At 35.1% G+C, this 23598-nt stretch overlaps 1 protein-coding gene across 1 annotated transcript in view; it reads right to left on the bottom strand.

Annotated features, from left to right (window-relative positions):
• The window catches only part of MAN2A1 (mannosidase alpha class 2A member 1), a 184949-nt gene that overhangs the window by 38922 nt on the left and 122429 nt on the right, over window positions 1–23598 (bottom strand). Inside the window, exons 13-16 of the mRNA XM_003826756.5 lie at window positions 14106–14271; window positions 11654–11872; window positions 11199–11321; window positions 7711–7825 (exon numbers count right to left, since the gene is read on the bottom strand). Of these exons, the coding sequence (XP_003826804.2) occupies window positions 7711–7825; window positions 11199–11321; window positions 11654–11872; window positions 14106–14271 (623 nt within the window). The remainder of the gene's footprint in view (window positions 1–7710; window positions 7826–11198; window positions 11322–11653; window positions 11873–14105; window positions 14272–23598) is intronic.

The raw sequence follows: 23598 nt of genomic DNA, 5'->3' as shown, positions 1-23598 counted from the left end.
ATCCTTTGCAATTATTTAAATGTATAAAGAAAAACTTCAAGTCAATTAAAAAATATATAAGGGACAAAGAGTTCTTCAAATCCTTATAGTGGGGTTCTAAACAACCTTATTTCACACACTGTGATATTCTTTTCCTCCTTTCTGCCTTTCATGTGACATTCTCTAAGACCTAGCCTCTCAGTGACTCACTTCCTTCATTAAATCCTCCCCAATTCCCCCAATCCTTAAGGATCATGCTTTGTCTTATAATACTAAACTATCTAACCCATCTGGCTCACTCACTCTTGTAAGTAGATACAACACTCACTATGGGTAAGGTTCCTTGTATATTTACTCGGTGAATACTCCAAACATCCTCTGAAGCTGATTTTACTACTGTCAACATTTCAGGATGATAAAACCAAAGCCAGGTTGGCAGTAACCTGTGCAAGGTCAAACAGCTGCTAAGTGGCAGACCTAGGATGGGCCTGGGAATAAAACACAAGAGAACTGGCTCTGGAGTCTCAACTCTGAGCCATTACACATCTCCTGTGTTTCCCATCCCTGTGCCCTTCACCTGAGTTCAGTGCAACCCACCTTTGTAGGGGATGATGCTTCTTTGCTAAGGAGTTATGGCTTCAACAATCAGCTGCTCTCAAACAGCCCCAAAGATAACCTCTGAGTTCTGAATCTGTGTAACCAGGATGTGCTTACAGTCCCTTAAAATAACTTTCTCTTTCATGCCTGTAGGGAATAATCAGATTCGTCACATAGCTACTTATTTCAATTTTTAAAAGTTCCAATTAACAGGGAAAAAAATCCTTAGCAGTCAATTGCATATTATGATATTCCAAAAATGTTTTAATTACCTAAGCCTGCCTAGCTATAACTTACTTAATGATTTTAACTTTTAAATCAAACTAAATATGGAATATAGCTATGGAAAAAAATGAGAGATTGATTGCAAACCATCTTAATGTCCTCATGAATCTTTTTATGAAAATAAAAAGAACTTCAGTGAAGCTCTGAGACCTTGTTTATAAGTGGGGCAGACTCCAGGGATGGAAGCCCCAGATTCAGGCATTCTTAGAAGATGAATTTAATCACTTCTTGGCCTTTTGGCTAAGACCAAGTGTAGAAGATGAATTTAGAAGCAGGGAGTCAGGCACAAGAGATTTTATGTGAAACTAAGTTGTATGAAGACTCTTTGACAGTTATACCTAATTGAACATCTACCTTTTTTATAGATTAAGAAACTGAGTCCCTAAGAAATTAAAGGACAAACCCATACTCCTCTAGTTTGCTTAGAGGCAAAACTAAGGATTTGGATCTCTAAATCCCAATGTGATTCCCTTAAAAGAGGGGTCTTCAAAAGTTTCATGGAAAATGCATATCATGAAAAAACTATGCATGGATTTCATCAAAATAAACTCATACTTACTTATTGTAACATGTCTGAACAGGATCTAGTTTGAGGCACTAAGAAGGGTGAGACTTGGATTTGATAAGAGCCCCTATCAGAGCAATATAAATTATGCTAAAATTTAAACAAGAACAAACATCAAATTTATGGTGAAGCTTAGGTGGAAGTATGGTGAAATCACTGATGCTTTATGAAAAGTTTATGGAGACAATGGTCCAAGAAAATCAGCATTTTACAAAACAGATAAATTGTTTTAAGAAGGGATGGGACAATGTAGAAGACGAAGACTACACCAATTTTCAAGAAAAAAAATTAAGTTTGCTCCTGCTCTAACCGAAGAGAACTAACAATTAGCAGCTTATACAATTCTGACTGAAAAATTAAAGTTGAGGAAACTTTCCACTCAATGGGTGCCAAAACCATTGCGTCCAGATCAGCTGCAGACAAGAGCAGAGCTTTCAATGGAAATTTTAAATAAGTGGGATCAAGATCCTGAAACATTTCTTTGAAGAATTGTAACAGGAGATGGAATACAGCTTTACCAGTATGATTCTGAAGACAAAGTACAATCAAAACAATGGCTACCAAGAGGTGGAAATGGTCCGGTCAAAGCAAAAGAAGACTGGCCAAGAGTAAAAGTCATGGCAACAGCTTTTTGGGATGCTCAAGGCATTTGGTGTGTTGACTTTCTGGAGGCCCAAAGAACAGTAACATCTGCTTGTTATGAGAATGTTTTAAGAACATTAGCCAAAGCCTTAGAAGAAAAACACCCAGGAAAGTTTCATCAGAGTTCTTCTCCACCATAATGCTCCTGCTCATTCCTCTCATCAAACAAGGGCAATTTTGTGACAGTTTGAATGGAAAATCATTAGGCAGTCACTTACAGTGCTAATTTGGCTCCTCCTGACTTCTTTTTGTTTCCTAATCTTAAAAAAATATTTAATGGGCACTCATTTTACTTAATAATATAAGTAGACTGAAATGACATGGTTAAATTTCCAGGACCCTCTGTTCCTTAGGGATGGACTGAGTAGCTGGATTCATTGCTTACAAAAGCGTCATGAACTTGATGAAGCTTATATTGAGAAATAGTTTATATTTTTAATTTTTATCTTTTAATTCCATTTGTCCACAAACTTTTTGAAGTCCCCTAATATGTTTAACTAGATGAAGCTCATTTTGATTCTCTAAAAGCCAAGAGTCAGGTTATAAATCCACTTATGTTTATATATTCAAAATTGCTCAGAGAAAAACTAAGCAACTCTATTAGATTGCTAAATATGCAAGAAAATCAGTCATTTCAGTCAAAGGAAAGTCTTTCCTTCCATACTTTTTGATGTCAGTTCATTACATTTTACCTCCAGGCTACTTGTTTTCTTTGAGTAAGATCCATTACATATAATACTTTATAATATGTTGGTGGAAAACAGGGCAGAAGTATTGCATTTAAGATGTTTCCCCTAAGGGTTAAAACATGGTTTACACACACATACATACTCACTCGCTAACAAACACCTGCCTAGGAGAACACAGTCCTTGCGCCAATGAAATGTACACGACACACTCGTTACCCACAGTGACCTAATTCTTCAAAGTAGCTGTTGATATCAGAAACTAGGACACTAAAGTCCAATAATTACAGCTCTGAAGACAAATAAGGCCACAGTTAGCAATGTCACTTATTGGTATTATATTATTGCAAGGTATGTACTTTCCTTGTAGGTGCAGTATTAAATAAAACATAAGAGGATACAGGAGCTTCTGTTTGTATTATATTCTATCTTCTAATCACAGATTAACCAAAAAAGCTAAAGTAGCAGCCTATATGGTAATGTTTAAAGCTTCAATTAAATGAAAGATGATTATACTGCAAGAAAAATTAATTCCCACCTCCCTCAACTTTTCCCCCAGAAGAGTGTTATTTTCTACAAATGAAATAAATTGCATTTCATTAAATTATGGGTGCTATAAAATGGATTTATTAAACCTGACATGGACAAAACATTATATTTCATTAGAAATTTTTTTTCTTTTTTTCCTTTTTTTTTTTTTTTTGAGACAGAGTCTTGCTCTGTTGCCCAGGCTGGAGTGCAGTGGCGCTATTTCGGCTCATTGCAACCTCCGCCTCCTGCGTTCAAGCGATTCTCCTGCCTCAGTCTCCCGAATAGCTGGGATTACAGGCACGTGCCACCAAACCCAGCTAACTTTTTGTATTTTTAGTAGAGACAGGGTTTCTTTCACCTTGTTAGCCAGGATGGTCTTGATCTCCTGACCTTGTGATCCGCCTGCCTTGGCCTCCCAAAGTGCTGGAATTACAGGTGTGAGCCACCGTGCCACGCCTTCATTAGAAATTCTGAACTGCTCTGATCTTGTAGAACTTTTAAGGCTAGTGAGCACAAGATTTCTTCTAATTTAGTATTTTTAGAAACCTTTTGAATGCGATGTCTGAACGATAATGAAAAGGAAAACAGAGTGTTCTTTTATTAGTTTAAAAGATGTTAAGAAAGAGAGAGCCCTTCAACTGCACTTCTGATCATTTTCAGAATCTGGAGAGAACGCAAATAGAGAAACAAAAGTTAAATACCAAACCAAAAACAAAAGTAGGTTGAACTATACGGCCTCTCAACTCTGTTTCAAAATCATTAAGGACCAAAAAGTTTATATGATTTTGGAAATGTTGCTTGTCGTTCTTGATTTTGTTTTCTCCTGAAGCTTAATTTGGGCAATAGCTACTTTGGGGAGAAAAGGGTCAAAGAACAACTAAAGTAGAGATTGAGAAATGTAAGAATATTTTGTCAGGTATGCATTAGTTTAGTTTTTAAATTGGATTTGTAAGGTTTAACAAAAATAGACACCCAACAAAGACAATCTTTAATACTAACTCATTTTCTGTTTCTTTATTCCTTGTTGCTGAGATTACAAAATCTTTTGTATAATTAACTGGTTTAGTAACCTAATACAATTACAGTATGTAATCATAAAACATTAATAGTCTCTCTCCCCAAACCCTCATTTCTTCCTGGATTGAAAATCTGGTACTAACAACAAATAGGCTCTATTCATTAATACTCATGCAAATAACTGCATCTGGTTGGTTTAAGGGGGACAAAAGTAGCATATATCCAAAACTAGTTTAGTAAATTAAATTCAAGAATAAATATTTTTTGTTATTTTATGCAATACTAGCTAAAAGCCAATCTACAACAGCATGGAAGTTGGCTGACGTTTCCTTTGCATCTAAAATGAAAAGCCACATTTTGTCTATGCATCTTGATCAATCATCCAGGTGTCTGATTTACAGGAGGCCAAAGTTTAGAATGTTAAACAACTTTCCAGTATTTCTTAATAAGGAAGACTTGGCACTAAATAACAGATCCCTGAAGACTGATCACCCTTTCAGGCAGCGTGAACGCTGATAGAGCCAAATACCCTGAAGACTTCGTATATCTATCATGGGCCTTGATTAGTGATTTCGTTAAAACCCCAATCAGCCAGGATTGAGACAACCCGAGTGTTCAGGCAATGGTATGTGAAAAACAGGAGAGACAGGTGAGTCATGAAGATTACTAAGGAAAGACTCTCTCCACAACCGGGCTTATCTTTTCCCAGAGGGAGATTTGTTAAGAGGAGCTCAAATACAAACATGGGAAGGTATATAGTTTGGAAGAAAGCATTTCAGGTGATTCTGGTATCTCTATTTCCTACCAACTGCTTGCATGTGGAAAAAAAAAAATGATCTGGACTAGAAAGAAAGAAAAAAGATTTACATGTTACGTCCAGTTTATATATGACGGCTTCTCATTTAATCCAGGCAACTACTGTAAAACTCATCAGTGAGGTGCTCTAAGTTTGCATTACACTTATTTATCCATCATTTATTATTTTTTTCATACGCCCGAGAACACCAAGGAAGAGAAGACAAATAATCTAGAAAGGAAACACATGAAAAAAGAAAATCAAGCCAGGTGCAGTGGCTCATGCCTGTAATACCAGCACTTTGGGAAGACAAGGCAGGTGGATTACCTGAGGTCAAGAGTTCGAGACCAGCCTGACCAACATGGCAAAACCCCATCCCTACTAAAAATACAAAAATTAGCCAGGCGTGGTGGTGTACACTTGTAGTCCCAGCTACCTAGGAAGCTGAGGCAGGAGAATCCTTGAACCAGGGGGGCAGAGGCTGCAGTGAGCCGAGATCGCTCCACTGCACTCCAGCCTGGGCGATAGAGCGAGACTCTGTCAAAAAAAAAAAAAAAAAAAAGGAAGGAAAGAAAGAAAGAAAACTAAAGAATAAAAAAGAGAAAAGAGGCAGAGGCAAGACCAGCAAATAGAGAGCCCCTTTGGAAGGCCAGGAGCCAGTCAAACCTCAGTGGCCCGGGCTCCTGCTTAACACTATTAGCCACTGGACAGTTCACTGCCCAGAGGGAAACAGGAAGAGAGGGGGAAAGGAAAAATGACAAGCATTTAGTTCTGATGAGTGTAGTTTGCTCAAATAAGTAAATAGGCAAGTCAGAGTCTATTAATTTCCAAGTCAAGCACTAAGCTACAGCCACCAGCAGCAGAACAGGGCCATCTAGTCTACACAAACTGCCCTATGATGTGAGAACTAGAGGTCCTGGATAATCCAAGGAAAACCCAGAAGATACAGTGACATAATTAAATAAAAGCAAAAGCAATTATGCAAATATACCTGATTGAGAAGTTGGAATTTTAGGAAGAGTTGCTACAGCATTTCCTCTGAGACATAGCCCATCTCTAAATATAACTGATGAAAAACAATGGTAAATCAAACCTGATGACACAAGTTTGTGCCAAAGTGTGTGCCATGTTGTACTCCAGGAAAAACTTTTCCACTAAAAAACAATAGTTTAAAGCAAACTTAAAAATAGATCAGGATATCTTCTGTGTGGTAATGCTATAAAGTTGAAAATGCAACTTAGAGCTCTCAGGGGTATTAAATAATGGCTTACACAAGAGTACAAACAGATGATCAAAAACAGTTTCTGACTTACCAGAAGTTTTGAGAAACTCAATAAAAGATTATTTCAGAACTACAGGTTTTCCTGTAGGTAGCAAAGTGATCACAGATAACTTCAGAAGTCACATTTAGGACACAAAATTAGTGTCTAGCATTATTTTTCCCACCTGCCAGAGAACTTTTACTTCTTGATTCATCCTATGAATCATGGGTTATTCTGAAAAACCTATCATATTATTACCTAAAGAAGTTGCATGAGAAAGTTTGTCCATACCTGAAATTCTAACAAAAAGTAAATACTAATGAAATTTGAAGTTAATAAAAAAGTTAAATAAAAGCAAAATTAAATTTAACTATGAAATCAGAAAATTGAACTTCTGTGATTTAAGAGATTCCCTGAACATAGTATCCCTTTGCTTTCCCACAATACCTAAAAAGGAAACCGTGCCTGCCTATACATTTATCTTTAGTTTGTGAAATCCTTTATTTTTTACCTGTATGAAGATTCAGGGAAATAGTATTTTTTCTTTTCTAATTTGTTCAACTTAGCTAACAGCAAAGATAAATTTAAATGGCATTTTTATGAGGTCTTTTTCTAAGAGTGTTGATAATATGGTAAATACCCTGGTTATTAGGATTAAATCTGTAGTTGGAAAAGCACACCATTCTACAAACAATGAATTCTAAATCAACCAACCTAAATGTGCAAGTCTTTGGAAACCACAGCTCCACTCAGACCCCATGGAATCAGTTCCATTGCCCAGGGTTAAGTTCTCAAAAGGATCAAAAGCCTATTTCCTATCACTTGGGTTCATAAAGATGCTGCTCAATACTGTTCTAAAAATGATAAACAATTGCTAGGTTTTATACTCTACTGGGTAAAGAGCTGTAAACAAATAGAACCAGCTTAGAACATTTTTCTCTTAAAGTTACATTCCAGTGATACAGGCTATATTTAAGGAAGCAGGCCCCATATATGTGTGTGGTCTATTAACTGAAAGTCGTATTTAATATAATTTCCATTTCATAAAATCAAAACACTGTATTGTTTTCAGGTGTTAGAAATAAAGTTACCAGTTAATGAGCTCAAGACCAATATGGCAACAATTAAGAGAAGATATACAGAGGAACATGTATATGTAGGGATTGAAATGTTTTACCATTTTTTATTATCAAAGGGTAAGTTTCATATTTTAAATCATATTAAAAATATGTCAAGTTTAGAAAAACATCATCTACAAAAACCAACTGTTAATTTAAGAATGGCATAAGAAAAGCAAGAATTCAAAAACCATAATACATATGTTTCATAACTGCATTCCTATTTTCTTACCCTGTATGTGGTATAGTCGGACTCTATGAGTAACATGGTCAAAAAAGCAAGTCACTTCCGAATAAATCCTTCCATGTGTCACTCTGACAAAGGGCGGTGTTGTGTAAACATAAGGCTGAAAAGGAAATAATATATTTAAGAAAAATATTTTGGCTTCCAAACTTTTAAAAGAATATGTTTATTATGGTTTCAAAAATAGAAAATACGTATCACCTGATATTTGCTATTTTAAGTGTAAACCAGATCTTATAAGGTAACCAAATATGCATGTGATAAAAACTGAACGTGTTTTTTATTTTTAAAAATGCTGAAAATAGGAAATAAAAATGTTTACAACTTCATTGGTCTAGAAAGCATTCCTCCCAGCTATGCAAATTTCTAACTAAAATCCTTCTATTTGTCCATATAGTTACTTATTAGAAACAGCAATCATTCTACAGAAGTTACATTTTCCCAGGTAAATAATTATTATAACCATGGTCCCAGCCCCCTAATGTCCAGGGTTTGGGACAGGTGGCAAGGATGACTACAGGGAGTCATCTAAGCAAACTGAAAGCAGGATTCAGAAACATAGTTTAATCATAGCTCGGTTTACTAAACTATAAAACATTCTGTCCTTTTACTTGAAAGAACTAGCTGAATATAAATTCACAAACTTGAAAAAACTACTTGGAAACCACTAGTTTAGTTTTTATTTAAATTTAAAAAAATGGTAATAAAGCACATAACTTATGTGACATGGAAGCAAATTTAAAACATTTATGAGTAATTATATTTTTAAAGTATTAGATACCTTAGCTCAACAATAGCATAGAAAGTTAGGCTTGCAATATGAACTACTTAAACAGTATAAGATTTTCGGCCAGGCGCCGTGGCTCACGCCTTGTAACCCTAGCACTTTGGGAGGCCGAGGTGGGCGGATCACAAGGTCAGGAGATCGAGACCATCCTGGCTAACATGGTGAAACCCCGTCTCTACTAAAAAGACAAAAAATTAGCCAGACTTGGTGGCGGGTGCCTGTAGTCCCAGCTACTCGGGAGGCTGAGGCAGGAAAATGGCGTGAACCCAGGAGGCGGAGCTTGCAGTGAGCTGAGATCGCACCACTGCATTCCAGCCTGGGTGAAAGTGCAAGACTCCGTCTCCAAAAAAAAAAAATTTTTTTCAGAATTGTGTAATTTTCTTCCAAATTTACCTCTTTGGCTAGGGAAAATTTTTCTGGAGTTATTAAAATGCTTAATGGTTTACAAATTTCTTGTACCTAATTACCAAATAGCTAGAAAGTGAGGGAGGGGATGAGAACCTGGGATGATGAGTTCTGGGCTCTTGCCTTTTTCTGATGCACTAGATTGCCTCTTTCCCTGATGTTTTTTATTTTCTCTCTGTAAAAATGACAATTGTTTTATCTTTCTATCTGACATTAGAGCTATTTAAAGATAAAATGGTTTTAAATTCGTTATTGGTATCTACGCATGAAATTCTATAGCACAACTACTTTTTTAAGTATAAATACAGTCAATCAAAATAAAATGTCCAATGACAAAAGCTGGTGAATGAGAAAACACTGAAACAGCTCATATTTGGGACTCACTGCCCATCCTGGAATGCCTCATATGAGTTGTAGTTTGTCTTTAATTCTTCACTGACTTAAAAAAAAAAGAAAGAAAAACCCCAAACAGCCAAAACAAAAACAAAAACAAAAACAAACAAAAAACCTAGAGTCCTTACTGTAGCCTACACAATCCCTTAAAATCCAGTATTGGATTTTAGTTAGCAGGTTTCATAACTTGTGGAACAAAAGTAACTTTTTCAGGAGATAGGTCCCTAGCTAACAAGACAATAATTAGGAGAACATTTCACTGATCTTGAGGTGTAGAAAACCTATAAAGGTATAAAAGCAAAGGAAGAAACTCTACAGAAAAAAAAGAAATGACTACACAAAAATTTAAAACCACTATAAATGAGAAATACAATAAAATAATTAACAAACTAAATGACACAATAAGAAAAATTTTACAACATATAGGGAAAAGGATTAATTTTACCACATATAGAGTGCTCAGAGATCATCAGGACACACCAACAGAAAAACAGTCAAAGAATAGAAATAGGAAAATCACAAAAGAAATATGAAAGATAAATGAAGGTACAAAAACGTTCAACCTTACTAGTAACCACAAAAATCTTAACAGAAAAATATTTTTCTACTAACTTATTATTATAGGCAAAGCTTGTAATATGTCCAATTCTCAGTGCTTGGAGTGGGATTTTAGAGTTACTCTCAAAAAATGCTGGTGGGATTGAACATTTACCTAGTCTTTCTAGAGGGAAGATAAGCAGTACACAGCAAAAGTCCTTAAAAGACTTCAGACACTGATACAAAATGACTCTTCTAGAAAGTTATTCTCAGCAATTAATCAGAATTGCATTGTAGCATTCTTTTTGAATGCTACAAAGAAAGCTTATTACAATGTTATGGTAGTGAAGAATCGGGAGAAAAAGAACATAAGCAACATCTTAAACACAACAGTATATATTAAAATTGGATTTTTAAAAAAACATACCATCAGATTGTGAGCACTGTCACAAATGAAAAACAAAATATGTACATGCAATAAGTCAAGACTTGAGAACGGGGAGAAAAGGATATGCATAAAATATAAGACAATAAGAAATACATCCAAATGTTGCCAATGGTTTTCATGGGATTGTGCACCTGTTGGTAAATTTTAATGTTTTCTTTAGTTTCTGGCATTTTCAAAATGTGCCAGAGTTTGCGTATTACTACCTTTATAGTCAAGAGTGAGAAAGATTTGTTTTTTAAAGGGCTGAAAGTTAAGGAGAAAAATGGTCCAGTGGAAAATCTATTTTTCCCATACGGCTAGAGGTTTTGTGTCTGTATAAAATGCATACATATAAAGCTCCCTAACGCTACGTAAAATCTAGTTTCTTCCCATGTTCATTGTTTATCCTAATTGAACATTGTTCATTGTAGCATCTTAACAAATTCCAACTCTAAAAAACTATTTATCTAACAGGGTCTTGCTCCGTCAACCCAGGCTGGAGTGCAGTGGCGTGATCTCGGCTCACTGCAACTGCCTTCCGGGCTCAAGCCATCCTCCCACCTCAGCCTTCCTGAATAACTGGGACTGTAGGTGCAGGCCACCATGACTAATTTTTGTATTTTTGTAGAAAAGGGGTTTTGCCATGTTGCCCAGGCTGGTCTTGAACTCCTGAGCTCAAGCAATCTACCCTCCTTGGCCTCCCAAAATGCTGGGATTACAGGTGTGAGCCACTGCGCCCAACCATTTATCTAACTTTCGACTACAAATTGCTAAGTATCAATAAGGTGATAGATAATACTGCAACAAAAGTTCATCTATCCCTAATAAATCAACAGATGATAAAATAATGACACTCACTTATCTTTTTCCTCAATACTCTTTCAAATAAGTGTTTATTCCATTTGTCATCTCATCAGTACCACTTACCTTGGCATTACCATCAGGTAAGAAGAGGTAGGCACCACTTTTGTCTCTTTTAATTGTGGTTCCATACCATGAAAATTGCACATTTACTTCATGGTGTTTACCATCTTCTTTAGTCATCATTTGCTAAAGATTAAAAAAAATAATAATAAGCAACTCACCACTAAGATGTTAAGCATGTTGCATCTGGTTCTATGTATATGACAATTAAAAAAAATAATTTCTGTACTTATCTTGTGGACCAGTGACACACAGCCCATGGAGTAGCGCCACCCACAGACTATACATGTGAGCAGCAAGTGGTCAATGAAGGTGCAAAAAGCTCATGCTTCCTTTTACTCAAGAGTATTTGATACAGCTCTACTTAAGACTTTTTCCCCCTTTTGCCTAATTAATCTACACACATTGTAGCAAAAATGATAAGCATTCTATGAATTTTAGAACTATTCAGAACATACCTTCATAAGTCCAGTTTGATCAAACCGAAGTAAAACAAAGGAGTTCTCTAGTGTTATACCTTCTTCAGTATTTATCATATTCTTTATGGTGAAAATTCTGCTATCTTCTACTTTATTCTTATACAAGACATAATCAGCTAAATGTGAATTTGAACTTGCTGATTCCAAAATCTTATACACTTTCAGTCCCAATGGCGGTATATGTGCTCGAAAAGAGATCTTTAAAAGATAGGGAAGGGAATTTATTAAAGATAAATGTTATCTACTGAGAGGCAAACCATTTATATTTTTGGTAAAACCAACAAACTATCATATTTTTTAAAAAGAGAATCCAGTTGGCCCTCCATATCCACAGGTTCCATGTCCACAGTTTCAACCAACTACAGATAAAAAATGTTTGAAAAAAAAACAAAAAACAAAAAATACAAATAAAAACTATAGTATAATAACTATTTACATAGCATTTACATTGTATCAGATGATACAAGTAATTTAGAGATGATTTAAAATACACAAGAGGATGTGTGCAGGTTATATGCAAATGCAGATGCTCCTCAACTCATGATTGGGTTATGTCCAATTAGAATTTGAAAATATCGTAAGTCAAAAAGGTGTTTAATACACCTAACCTATCCAAAATCATAGCTTAGCCTAGTCTACCTTCCATGTACTCAGAACACTTAAATTAGCCCACAGTTGGGCAGAATCACCTAACACAAATCATATTTTATACTAAATATAAATAGCTTATGTAATTTATTATATACTATACTGAAAGCGAAAAATAGAATAGTTGTATGGGTACTTGAAGTACGGATGCTACTGGATGCACATTACTTTCACGCTATTATAAAATTGAAAAATCTAGGTTGAGCCATTGTAAGTCAGGGATCATCTGTACTATGCCATTTTATATAAAGGACTTGAGCATCCATAGATTTTGTTATCCCCAGAGGGTCCTGGGACCAGTCCTCTACAGATACCAAGGCATGGCTGGGTAACAATATTCTATAAATGTTTGATATCTTATGGGTAAACCATACACGTCTCAGTTTATCCAGAGAACCTAATAACCTAAAGTTGGTAGGCCTATCAAAAGCATTAATGTTTTTATCCAATATGTGAACCTGTATGATCATTCTCAATTGTTTGGCTGTACTCTAGAATGCCTAGAGAAGGAAATTTTCCATGAATGTAAGGGCTTTACAACAATGCCATTTCCTAATTATTAATTTTTTTTGCAATATTATGATATTTCGGTTAATAAAAATGATAAACATAATATAAATATTAAACAAGTTAGCATTAGCCATCAAATGCTTGAGGTTCAGCAGACATTGAACAGAGCATGGGAGATGCACACAGTTTAAGACATGACCCCTGCTTTCCAGGAGCTGTTGCTGTTCCATTTTCTAGATGGAAAGCTTCCTGTAAAATCTGACCAAAATTTTTATTATAGTTTACCTTTCTATCTAAAAGATGATGCATATTTAAGAGTAGCTAGAAGGTGGATCACGGGGTCAGGAGTTTGAGACCAGCCCAACCAACATGGTGAAACCCCCTCTCTACTAAAAATACAAAATTAGCCAGGCGTGGTGGCACATCCCTGTAATCCCAGTTACAGGAGGCTGAGGCAGGAGAATCACTTGAACCCAGGAGACAGAGGTTGCGGTCCGCCGAGATCGCCCCATTGCACTCCAGCCTGGGCAACAAGAGCGAAATTCTGTCTCAAAAATAATAATAATAATAATAATAAAAGTAGCTAGCAATAGCTTCTGTCAAGCAGAAACAATTCTTAGAGTTCCTAGTTTATGGCTGTATCTCCAGAAGTGCCGTTTAAATGACATTCCAGATTTTAAAAGTCTAACCTTTCTAGTGGTACAGTGATCAGTTTAATATTGCTTATTTTAAGAAACTTTGGCACAAAAAGTACCTATTAACTTGAGCACAGATTTTCCACAATTATATCTCACAAAAGAAGCATCTTAATTATTTTAGGGCATTTCTCTTCCATGGTGTGTTATGTCACCTTTGCAATGAAAACCTAAAACTATCCAAAGTTACTAAGGGTGGTATTTATCTCACTTTCGATATGCATAATTATCATTAAATTCACTTAGAGCAAAACATTCAAAATTTTATGAGTAATAATTACTGCATTACCTTAGAATAAACAGTATGCATCCTTACAAAGATATACAATATACATATGAACAACATATAATAAGATACAATATATATAGTAACAAAGAAATTAACATTTTAGGGAACACAGGATCATTTTTCCTTTAGTGTCATTTGACCCACCAGTTAAACTCTCTGGTATTTACAACTTTCATCACCTCACATACACCAACATGATGGCTAAATGGGGGCTACTGTACATACACAAATTATATACTGGCTAGGTTTGTTTTACAATGCCTCCTTAAGTTCTATGGCTACAACATACCTCATAGGCTGTTTCTGAAATAGTATTTGCTGTATCCCAAACTGCGCTGACTTGAACTTCCACAGGTTTTCCTGAAGCAGAGAACACTTGCACTGTGGGGGAACTCACATAGACTGAGACCAATGAGATTCGGTCTTGTTCTAAAGGATTATAGACCACAAGGTACCTGCAAAAACAGCTGCTTCATTATTGGGATCTCAAAATATTTTTACTTCTTACATATACATATACATATACATATAGATATACATATAGATATACATGTATATTTTTGAGATAGCGTCTCACTCTGTCACCCAGGCTGGAGTGCAGTGGGGAGATTATAGCTCACTGCAGTCTCAACCTCCTGGGCTCAAGCAATCCTCCCACCTCAGTCTCCTGAGTAGCTGGGAGTAGCAGGTGTAGTGCATGCTACTACATCTGGCTAATTTTTTTCAAACCCTTCATAATACTTCAGTTCATGGACAGTCATAGAGTCAACTCATGGAGAAGAATTAACAGGAACATTCTGTGAGAACTTTCAGAGAACAGGCAATTTCATCACAACAAATATCACACAGTACAAAGGGTAATTAAATAATGATTCAGAAGCCCTTTCTAAGGAATTAATGCTTTACAAATGGAAGATATTCATAGATGTGTAATAAAGCTTTTCTGTACCCCAGAAAAAGACTTATATAAATATGGTTTTATTCATCTGTTTAAAAGAATCAGCTCCATACAACTAATACCCTGATTCCTACCTAATCTCACAGAATAAAAAAAATTCACAATTTGTTTGCAATTTCATCACAATTAGTTCCAGTTAAAAATCTAATATTCATTTTAGACCACTAAGAATGTATGGCTATATATGGAAAATCACATAATTCACACATATATTTTATATACAATGGGACTTTATTATTAAAGAAAGTTGATTCTAAAAAAGGTCACTTGAAGTGAATCCACTTGTAACAGGGCCCCAAATGTTTACAGTAAGTAATGGTGAAAAAAAAAATTGATTGGGATTAGGTAGAAAAAGGAAAATGCAAACTATTAAAATAAGTTTAGGCAATATTTGCAACTACGTGCAACTTTTGGTATGAACAAAAACATAAATGAACTGAAATTTGGGACACAATTTTTCCAATATTTTATACCAGCATATTATGACATCCTTCACATAACATTTAATTTTTACATGATGGTTTTATTAGTAAACTATATTTGAAAAAATATTTAAGGACTTTATTTTTCCTAAAATCCTCTCCCAGTTCTGATGTTCAAATAATTCTCAGTTGAGGTACCCAACAGCCTTGATTTTCTTACTAGCATAACTCTGCCAGACTGTCCTTCTTTCATGGCTTTGCCTGTGAGCAGAGACGTTCTAGACCATCACATTGCAGACTTCATGAAATCTGCATCCTCTGCAAGGTTTATGATTTTATAATTTATAATCAATTTGCATCATATTGTCTTCAAATAAAGAGTATTTCAAAGAGGATGTTGGACTAATAATATAACTCACTGATTCACTAGTGCATATTTTCATGATCTGAAATATATTTGTTTTCCTATACAATTTTGTAACTGCAGGAACACACTGAATAGTTGGATAACAACCACCTCTCCCCCAATACATTGTAGCTATAGATGGTAGCACCAAGCTTACCAGTATTCTTCCATCCTGTATATGTGTTCTATATATTTTTGCTTTAATTGCATTACAAAGTGTTCATTAAGAAATAAAATGAATACCTACAGGGGCCAAAACTAAAGGGAAAAAAGACAACAGGAAAAATGAAGAAAAAGAAAGAGGATATAACACAAAATCCATGACACTAGACTTATAAATTGTTCATCAGAAGCATTTATGTTAAAGCAACATTCTGAGATACCAAAGGTGATAATGACATTAAGAATGTCTCTAATTCCTATCAGGCTTACAGTATGCATCAGGATAACAGGACCTAACTTGTATTACTTATGTTCACTGAGATTCCATATGTATACAAGAGATGAACAGATGAAACCACATAGTCACAAACATATTTACAAAGAGTAATGAATCCTCCTAGTACTTAGATAAAATCCCATTTTACGCACAGAAGCAATTCTCAAGGCGAGGGAGGGTGATGCCCTCTTGAGAGGTATACTCAACAGACTTACCTCAGAGATTTGTCAATCTATTTGCAGCCTCCCACAGCCCTCCTACCAGAGATTACATTTCGCCTGACTTTTCCCCATTCACAAACGCACCTGGCTAACTGCAATGGCCAGGATTCATTATTACCAATGGGACTGTCCTATATTTCTAAGGTGCACTGGGGAAGAAAAACAGTGGTGGATCACTCATTCTCTGTACCAAAGATGTTCAAACCAGAACCCCAGAAATGAGTGATTTACTACTGAAACCCATGTTCCCAGAGGCTTACAGAGCTAGTATTTAAAGAACTTGAGAAAATGGTGCCTGAAAACTTTGGCCAATCCCCTAATTCTGTAGTAGCCCTGAGGCATACCTAGGCACACTAAGCCTAGAATCTCTACTGGCATGTTCTTTGGGTGCTCCACTACAACCAAAGGTCATGAAGACTGTGATACTATAATGTGTGCCCAAGCAATAAATTAGATAATAAGCATCCAGAACACTAATTCCTTCTATGAAAAAAAAGTACTCATACTTAATGCAAACAATAATTTTAACCATATATTTGGTTTTGCACCCTATTAAATCACTTTTTATAATAAGCTATGAACTAGGTTCTATTTTGTTTCATTTTAGTAGCTAATTAGTATTTGACCATAACGATGTTTCTACTGTACTGAATGATTATGTAATTATCATGCCAGGAATCTATTCAAAAACTAAATGTGTAGAGTATATAATGAGTATAATGCTGCACTAAGAAAATAATTTTTAACATAATTAGAGATTCACAGCATGTTTTTTACGTGCATCACAGAACAAATTTATCTGACACGCGAACTCCTATCTATGTATATTTTAAGTAGAGTACAGAGAAAGGATGATCATATATAGATATTTCCTTTGGAAATAAGTATACAATCATAAACAACTTAATTTTCATTGTCATCACATTTGGTAGTCAAACATTTGTTATACTGCCAATATCCCCAAACATGAGTCCTTTCAGGCCCTCTAGTTGTGAATGAAACCAATAGGTTTCAGTATATCATAATATCATACTCACTTACTGAAAATTAACAATATTTGATCCACATTAACAAAAGAATTATGTTTATATCTTCAGAATGGGGAGGGTTAATTTCAATTTTAGCTGTAAGGTCAGTGGTTTTTTCTTCTCCAATTTCCACTACATCAGCATTAGCTTCTTACGTATCATCTGTCACCAAGTCACGTCCAGCCTCCTAGTTCTCACTGTGACACTGGGCCCCCATAATTCAGGGTTATGAGCAATTATCTCAGTTCTCCATATACAAGGAAAAACTCTCACCTCATGAAGAAAAAGCATTTATATGTTACCTGCCAATCAAACTAGAGGGCAGAAGATAATCTACTTTGGCTGGAGAAAAAGGAATGGAGAAAAATGAAAGAACATCTGTATGCTCCTATCAAACTGGGAATCACTTTATGGAAGAATCCCAGTGTAAACGTGGCTGTCCTTGAAGATTCTACTGAGGATGAGTATACTAAAAATTCCTTCACCTTTCATAGAAGTAATTCATATCATGTTAAAAAAGACAACTATGGAATACTGAATTTTCTCTTTGAGGTAAATCTAATCAGTGCCCACTAACATGTGAACAACACACTGGGAGCACACAGGCTTCCTTCTAGGACTGGCTGCAGTACAAAGTGGAAGGAACATGCCCCTTGGTCAGAGGGACCTTCATTCAGAGTGCATCCCGCATGCCTGGGCTGGTCCTCAGACCTGCATGGGCAACCCCTGTGGGGCAACCTTTCATTCTTCTCACTGGACATATAAGGAAACTGAGGTTCAACAAGAGCAGGAATGTTGCCAAGACTGGCCCAGGTAAAAAGTGCCACAATAGGGCTTAGAATGCAATTTCACCTCCACACCCATCTTCTTAACTACTTCACTCACAGGCCAGGCATATAAGGATCTTTGTGACAGTTGTGACAGCTGAAGTTTCCTGTGGAGATTCCCTTAGTTGCATCCAAATTCAAATGTGAAGAACTTTCTCCTTAGCAAGGCCAATATCCCCAGAGAGCCTCTCTCCTCAGGAAGCTCAGATAAGCAATAAGCTATTTACATTTCATGTATACTATATTTGTGAAAGAAAATTTATATACTGGAACACTGGAACAGAAAAAAACTTGCAATATATACTAAGGAGTTCATCTCATGACCTCACTGCATGAAGTAAGCAAAAACGATATTTGAGGAAACATTTTAAAAGCAACTTACATATTTTTATGATTGTGTAATGAAGATTAAAAAAATACATATTTTTTCAAGTTCTTTGTAAGTGCACTTTAAAATCAGCTAAGCAAACACCAAAAGGCATATGAAAAATAACTGTAATTTCATGTGCTTACTATAGGTACCTAGCACAGAATAATGTTCAGTAGTTAATGAATCATCAGTGCAGAAAAATACCACTAGGAGAATTTATTACTTGTAAATAGTATCTACTGATGTGGGGCTTTATAGTTTTATCAGAGCAGTTCCATTTTGATTATTTCAATTCCTTAAAAAGTGCTTTTCAATTCTTCGAAAATATAAATTATATAATTAGTCCCTTTGTAAAGATGGGGCAAATGGCACATTCAATATTACACAGAAAGTTAAGAATAAAGCAAAAATTAGAGCTCATTTTGTCTGACTCTTAATCAATGACAACATATTAAAAAAATCATTTCAAACAAGAATGCATTCATGTTCTCTAAGTAGCCTCATTAGTGGAATATAACCTAAAGAAAAATATTAAGCTTTATACAGTATTCTGAATATGGAAACATATGAATTTACATGTTAACGAAAGTTGCAATATCTAGATTTGAAGTTCTTTTGATATATTCCATTTTGTTTTCTAGGTTTAAAATATAATGCTTACCATATTGACAGGAAAAAATTCAAGACATTAAAAACTAAGAGTGTCTTTTTGAGTTATACTAGATCTTCAAAAATCACAATTGTGTGATTCCTGGGCTCTTGAGTCAGACACATTCAAACTCAAATCCCCACCATGTCACTTAGAGTTTCAGAGGCTTTGGACAAGTTATTTCACTTCCCCAAGACTTAATATCCTCATCTATAAAATCGGGAAACAAGATTATTGTTAATGTTAAATTATAAAATGTTTAGAAAACCACCTAGCTCAGACCAAGCACAAAAAAAGAATCTCAATAACAATTCACTTCTCTCCTTTCCCTTACAAGACTCTCATGGTATCCTGACCAAGGACCCTGGCACATCATCACACTGGGTAGTACAGTGAACGATTTAACAAACCCAGGTCAATGAGCTGTCATAAATCCTTTTTTTGTGTAAGGCATGTATAAATCTAAATAAAGGAAATTAACAACATGTGATAATACAGATATCTTGAAACAAGAATTCTGATAACATGGTAGTGGTGAGAATACACATTCAAAGTAACCACATGGCTTATGGCTAAGTTAAAAAGCAAGCAAAGAAAGGAGAGAAAGACGCTGTATGGTATGTGTAGTTATAAACTTATGAATATGAATACATAATCCCAGTCAACAAAGTACCTACAGTTTAGGAGGGAGAGGCACAGAAACAAACTGGTAAGTTCAATATAATAGGGTAGGCAATAAGACAAAGGTATGTAATAGCATGTCATGGGATGCATACATATGCATGCAGACACACAGACACACAGACACACAGACACACACACACACACACACACACACGGCTGTTAGGAAGATTAAGAATCTTCAGGAGACCAATCAAAATAGAAAATTAATTTTATACAAAATGAGCAGAATGTATAATATATGCAGAAAATGAAAAAAGGTCATTTAGTAGAACATAAAAATGAATGGAGAGACATATCTTTCTAAATAAGAAAACTAAAATAATGCAAAAGCACAACTCTCCCAAAATTCATTCATAAGTCTTATGCAGTGCCAACCAAAATCCCACTGAATTTCATTTCTTGGAAGAAAGGTGAGGGAAGGAAAATGATCATGAGATGGGCAAAACAATTCTATAATATACATACATCCTTAATAATAGATGAGCAAGACAAATGGTTACTAGATGCATTAAAACAATATGTCAACACTGATTCCAGATAAATGTAAATTTTGAAACATAAAAAAGATACAAAGTTAGTAGAAAAAATAAATATATAATCTGTGGTACATACAAAAGGTCTTTCTAGCCATAACTGAAAAATACAATGAAGTAAAAGGCTGACAGATTTGGTAACAAAAACCTAAAAATTTTTCTATCTTAAAAATAAGATTAAAGAATTAAAAAAAAAATTAGTAAAACTTGTAAAGTGCTCTTATAAATCAACAGAAATATAAACACTCTTTTGAAAAACAGGTGAGCACTCTTTTGAAAAACAGGTGAGCACAGTTGAGAAATAAATGATGTTTCCACTTCCAGGGGAAATGGAGTAGCTGTCAACAAACGAGCTCTCACTTCTACTAGCGAACTAGAAAAGCCAGATAAAAAATAATAATCATTTGCCTGAGGGCAACAGAAAAACTGCTGAAGAGAGGAAAAAACTTCAGAAAAGTGACCAGCCTTCTGCAGTCATTTTCACTCTGGGGCATGCCAATTCTCAGCAAGGGAGAGGCTGTGAGTTCCATGCAAAACCTAGTGGCAAGTCTGGAAGAAATCACTGGGGAACAAAGAGATCAAAAGAGCATTTTGTGGAGACTTTGGGAGGCTTCAGGTACACAGTTGATTTTTTCATTACGACAAGTGCCAAATACTGAGGCTGCGCAGAAAGGGAAGCTTAAAACCCGAACAGAAAGCTTCTGAAAAGTAGAGCAGAGACATCTCACGACATTCCAGAACCCACCAGGGGATAGGGCCTACAGAATATAAGCAGGCTATTAGTTGAAAAATTACTTAGAAAGCCAGGTGAACAACAGGTTGAATAAATCAGTCTCAATTTAACATAGTCCTTGATTGGAACATCTATCTAGAAGAAGATATTTTCTAGAGTCTCTCTAAATTTTATGCACAATTGTCTAGTACTCAATATGAAATTAAGAGGCATCACAAAAGACAGAGCCACGTGACTAAACACCAAGAAAAAAAGAAACTAGAACTATACATGACCCAGATATTGAAGTTAGCTGACATGACTTTAAAATTATAATTAATATGGCCAAGGAAAGAGAAAAACATGAATCAAGTAGAGGACAAGGTAGAGAATTTTACCATAGAAATTAACATATTACAAAATAATCAAATGAAATTCTAAAAGGATAAATATTTACAATTAAAAACTCCAAAGATGTCTTTAACAATAGCAGAATAAATATATTTAACTCAGCAAAAGAGAAGTCAATAAAAAACATACAAACAGAAGTGGTGAAAAAAAGAATATGCAATATAGAAAAGAACGTTAGGGACACAGGGAACTCAGTGAAAAGATCTAATATGTGAAATAGGATATGTGTAGATGGAAATAAAAGAGAAAATAGCACAATATAATTACCTGAATAGCTGAGAAATTTCCAAAACTAAGGAAAGGGACTAACCCACAGATACAAAAAAACTCTGTGATCCCCAAATGGAGAAAATACACCTGGTGTGTCATGTTAAATCCCCTATGAAAAGGCAAAATCTGAGAAGCAGCCAGTAAAAATAAGATTACACTGTTCAAAGAAGCAACAATAAGATCATCAGCTGACATATCAAAAGAATTAAGAAAGCCAGGAGAAAATGGAATTATGTATGTGAGGTGGTGAGGAAACAAAAAAATACTGCCAGCCTAAAAATCTATATCCAGCAAAAATTTCCTTAGAAAGTGATAAAAATGCCTTCAGAGAAACAAAAACTGAGTGTATGGGTTACCAGCAAACTTGTACTGAAAGAAACGTTAAGTCTTCAGGCAGAAAGAAAATAATATCAGAGGGAAACATGAGATTGCAGGGAAAAATGAAGAGCACAAAGAGGGGTAAATATATAAGAAAATATAAATGACAACACAAAAACACAAAAGTAATAATTTCAATTAGACTATAATAAGTCATCTATGCTTTTCTATGTAAATACTAAAAGAATATTAAAATCATCTATAAAAGATGGCAAGAAAGAAGAGAAAAATAACTTGATGACTTACCAAAATATTAGCAATACCTATTGTTAGGTGGCAGCATTATAATTATTTTTCATACTTTATACATTTCTTATATCTAGCATTTATAATTTTATAATCAGAAAAAACTATAACTTAGAAATAGTCTGTCTTTCAATCCAATGATTCCTACTTTTAGAAATTTAGTGTAAGGAGGCCAGATGTGGTGGCTCATGCCTGTAATCCTAGCACTTTGGGAGGCCGAGGCAGGCAGATCACCCGAGGTAAGGAGTTCGAGACCAGCCTGGCAAACATGGCGAAATCCTGTCTCTACTAAAAATACAAAAATTAGCCAGCATGGTGGTGCGTGTGTGTAGTCCCAGCTACTCAGGAGGCTGAGGCACAAGAATCACTGGAACCCAGGAGGTGGAGGTTACAGTGAGCCGAGACTGCATCACTGCACTCCAGCCTGGGTGACAGGGTGAGACTCTGTCTCAAAAAAAAAAAAAAAAAAAAAAAAATTAGTGTAAGGAGAAAAACAGAAATATAGTAAACAAAAAATATTTAAACTATTTCCACAGCTAAGCAATGTAAATATCTAAACAATACTATTCAAAACATTATATTAGCTAATCAATATAATATTAAATTGAGGGAACACATTAACAATTAAAAGTATACTTACGTATTAGAATACTAATAGCCATTAAATATTTATAAAGAATTTTTTAAATACAAGAAAATGTTTGTTGCATTATTAAATACAAAAGAATATTCTGAATTATATACAAAGAATAATCAGTGAAATATAAAAATACATAAAATTCTAAAAAGAAACTGTTGTTAATAGTTACCTCCTCTAGGTTCTAGGGTTATCAGTGAATATGCTAGAAATCCTTTTAATAGCTTTGGGTGTAAACACTATTCTACAGGAAGTTACGTGTTTATTAGAAAAATTCAGAACAATAACAACATCAAAAACAAACAAATTTTTTAAAGGGCAAAGGAAGCAGGGAAATCCTTTTCAGTAATAAAGACACAGATATACGGGAAATAATGTTATTTTCAAGATATACAGGCCACTACCACTAGACGCTACACAGTAAAGTGCATCTCTAAAATGCAATTATATGAAGTTAGAAAAGTAGATAAAACTCAGGTCATAGTGGGGAGTGGGTTGTCTTTTAGTCATTACAAGGAGCTTGGAGCTTTTTGTGCAGTTGATGGAAAAGGTTTAACATGGTCAAATTTTCCTTTTTAATACCTATTTCTA

The sequence above is a fragment of the Pan paniscus genome, chromosome 4 (genome assembly GCF_029289425.2).
Source record: "Pan paniscus chromosome 4, NHGRI_mPanPan1-v2.0_pri, whole genome shotgun sequence".
Lineage (NCBI taxonomy): Eukaryota > Metazoa > Chordata > Mammalia > Primates > Hominidae > Pan > Pan paniscus.
This window is presented reverse-complemented; position numbering and strand designations above follow the sequence as displayed.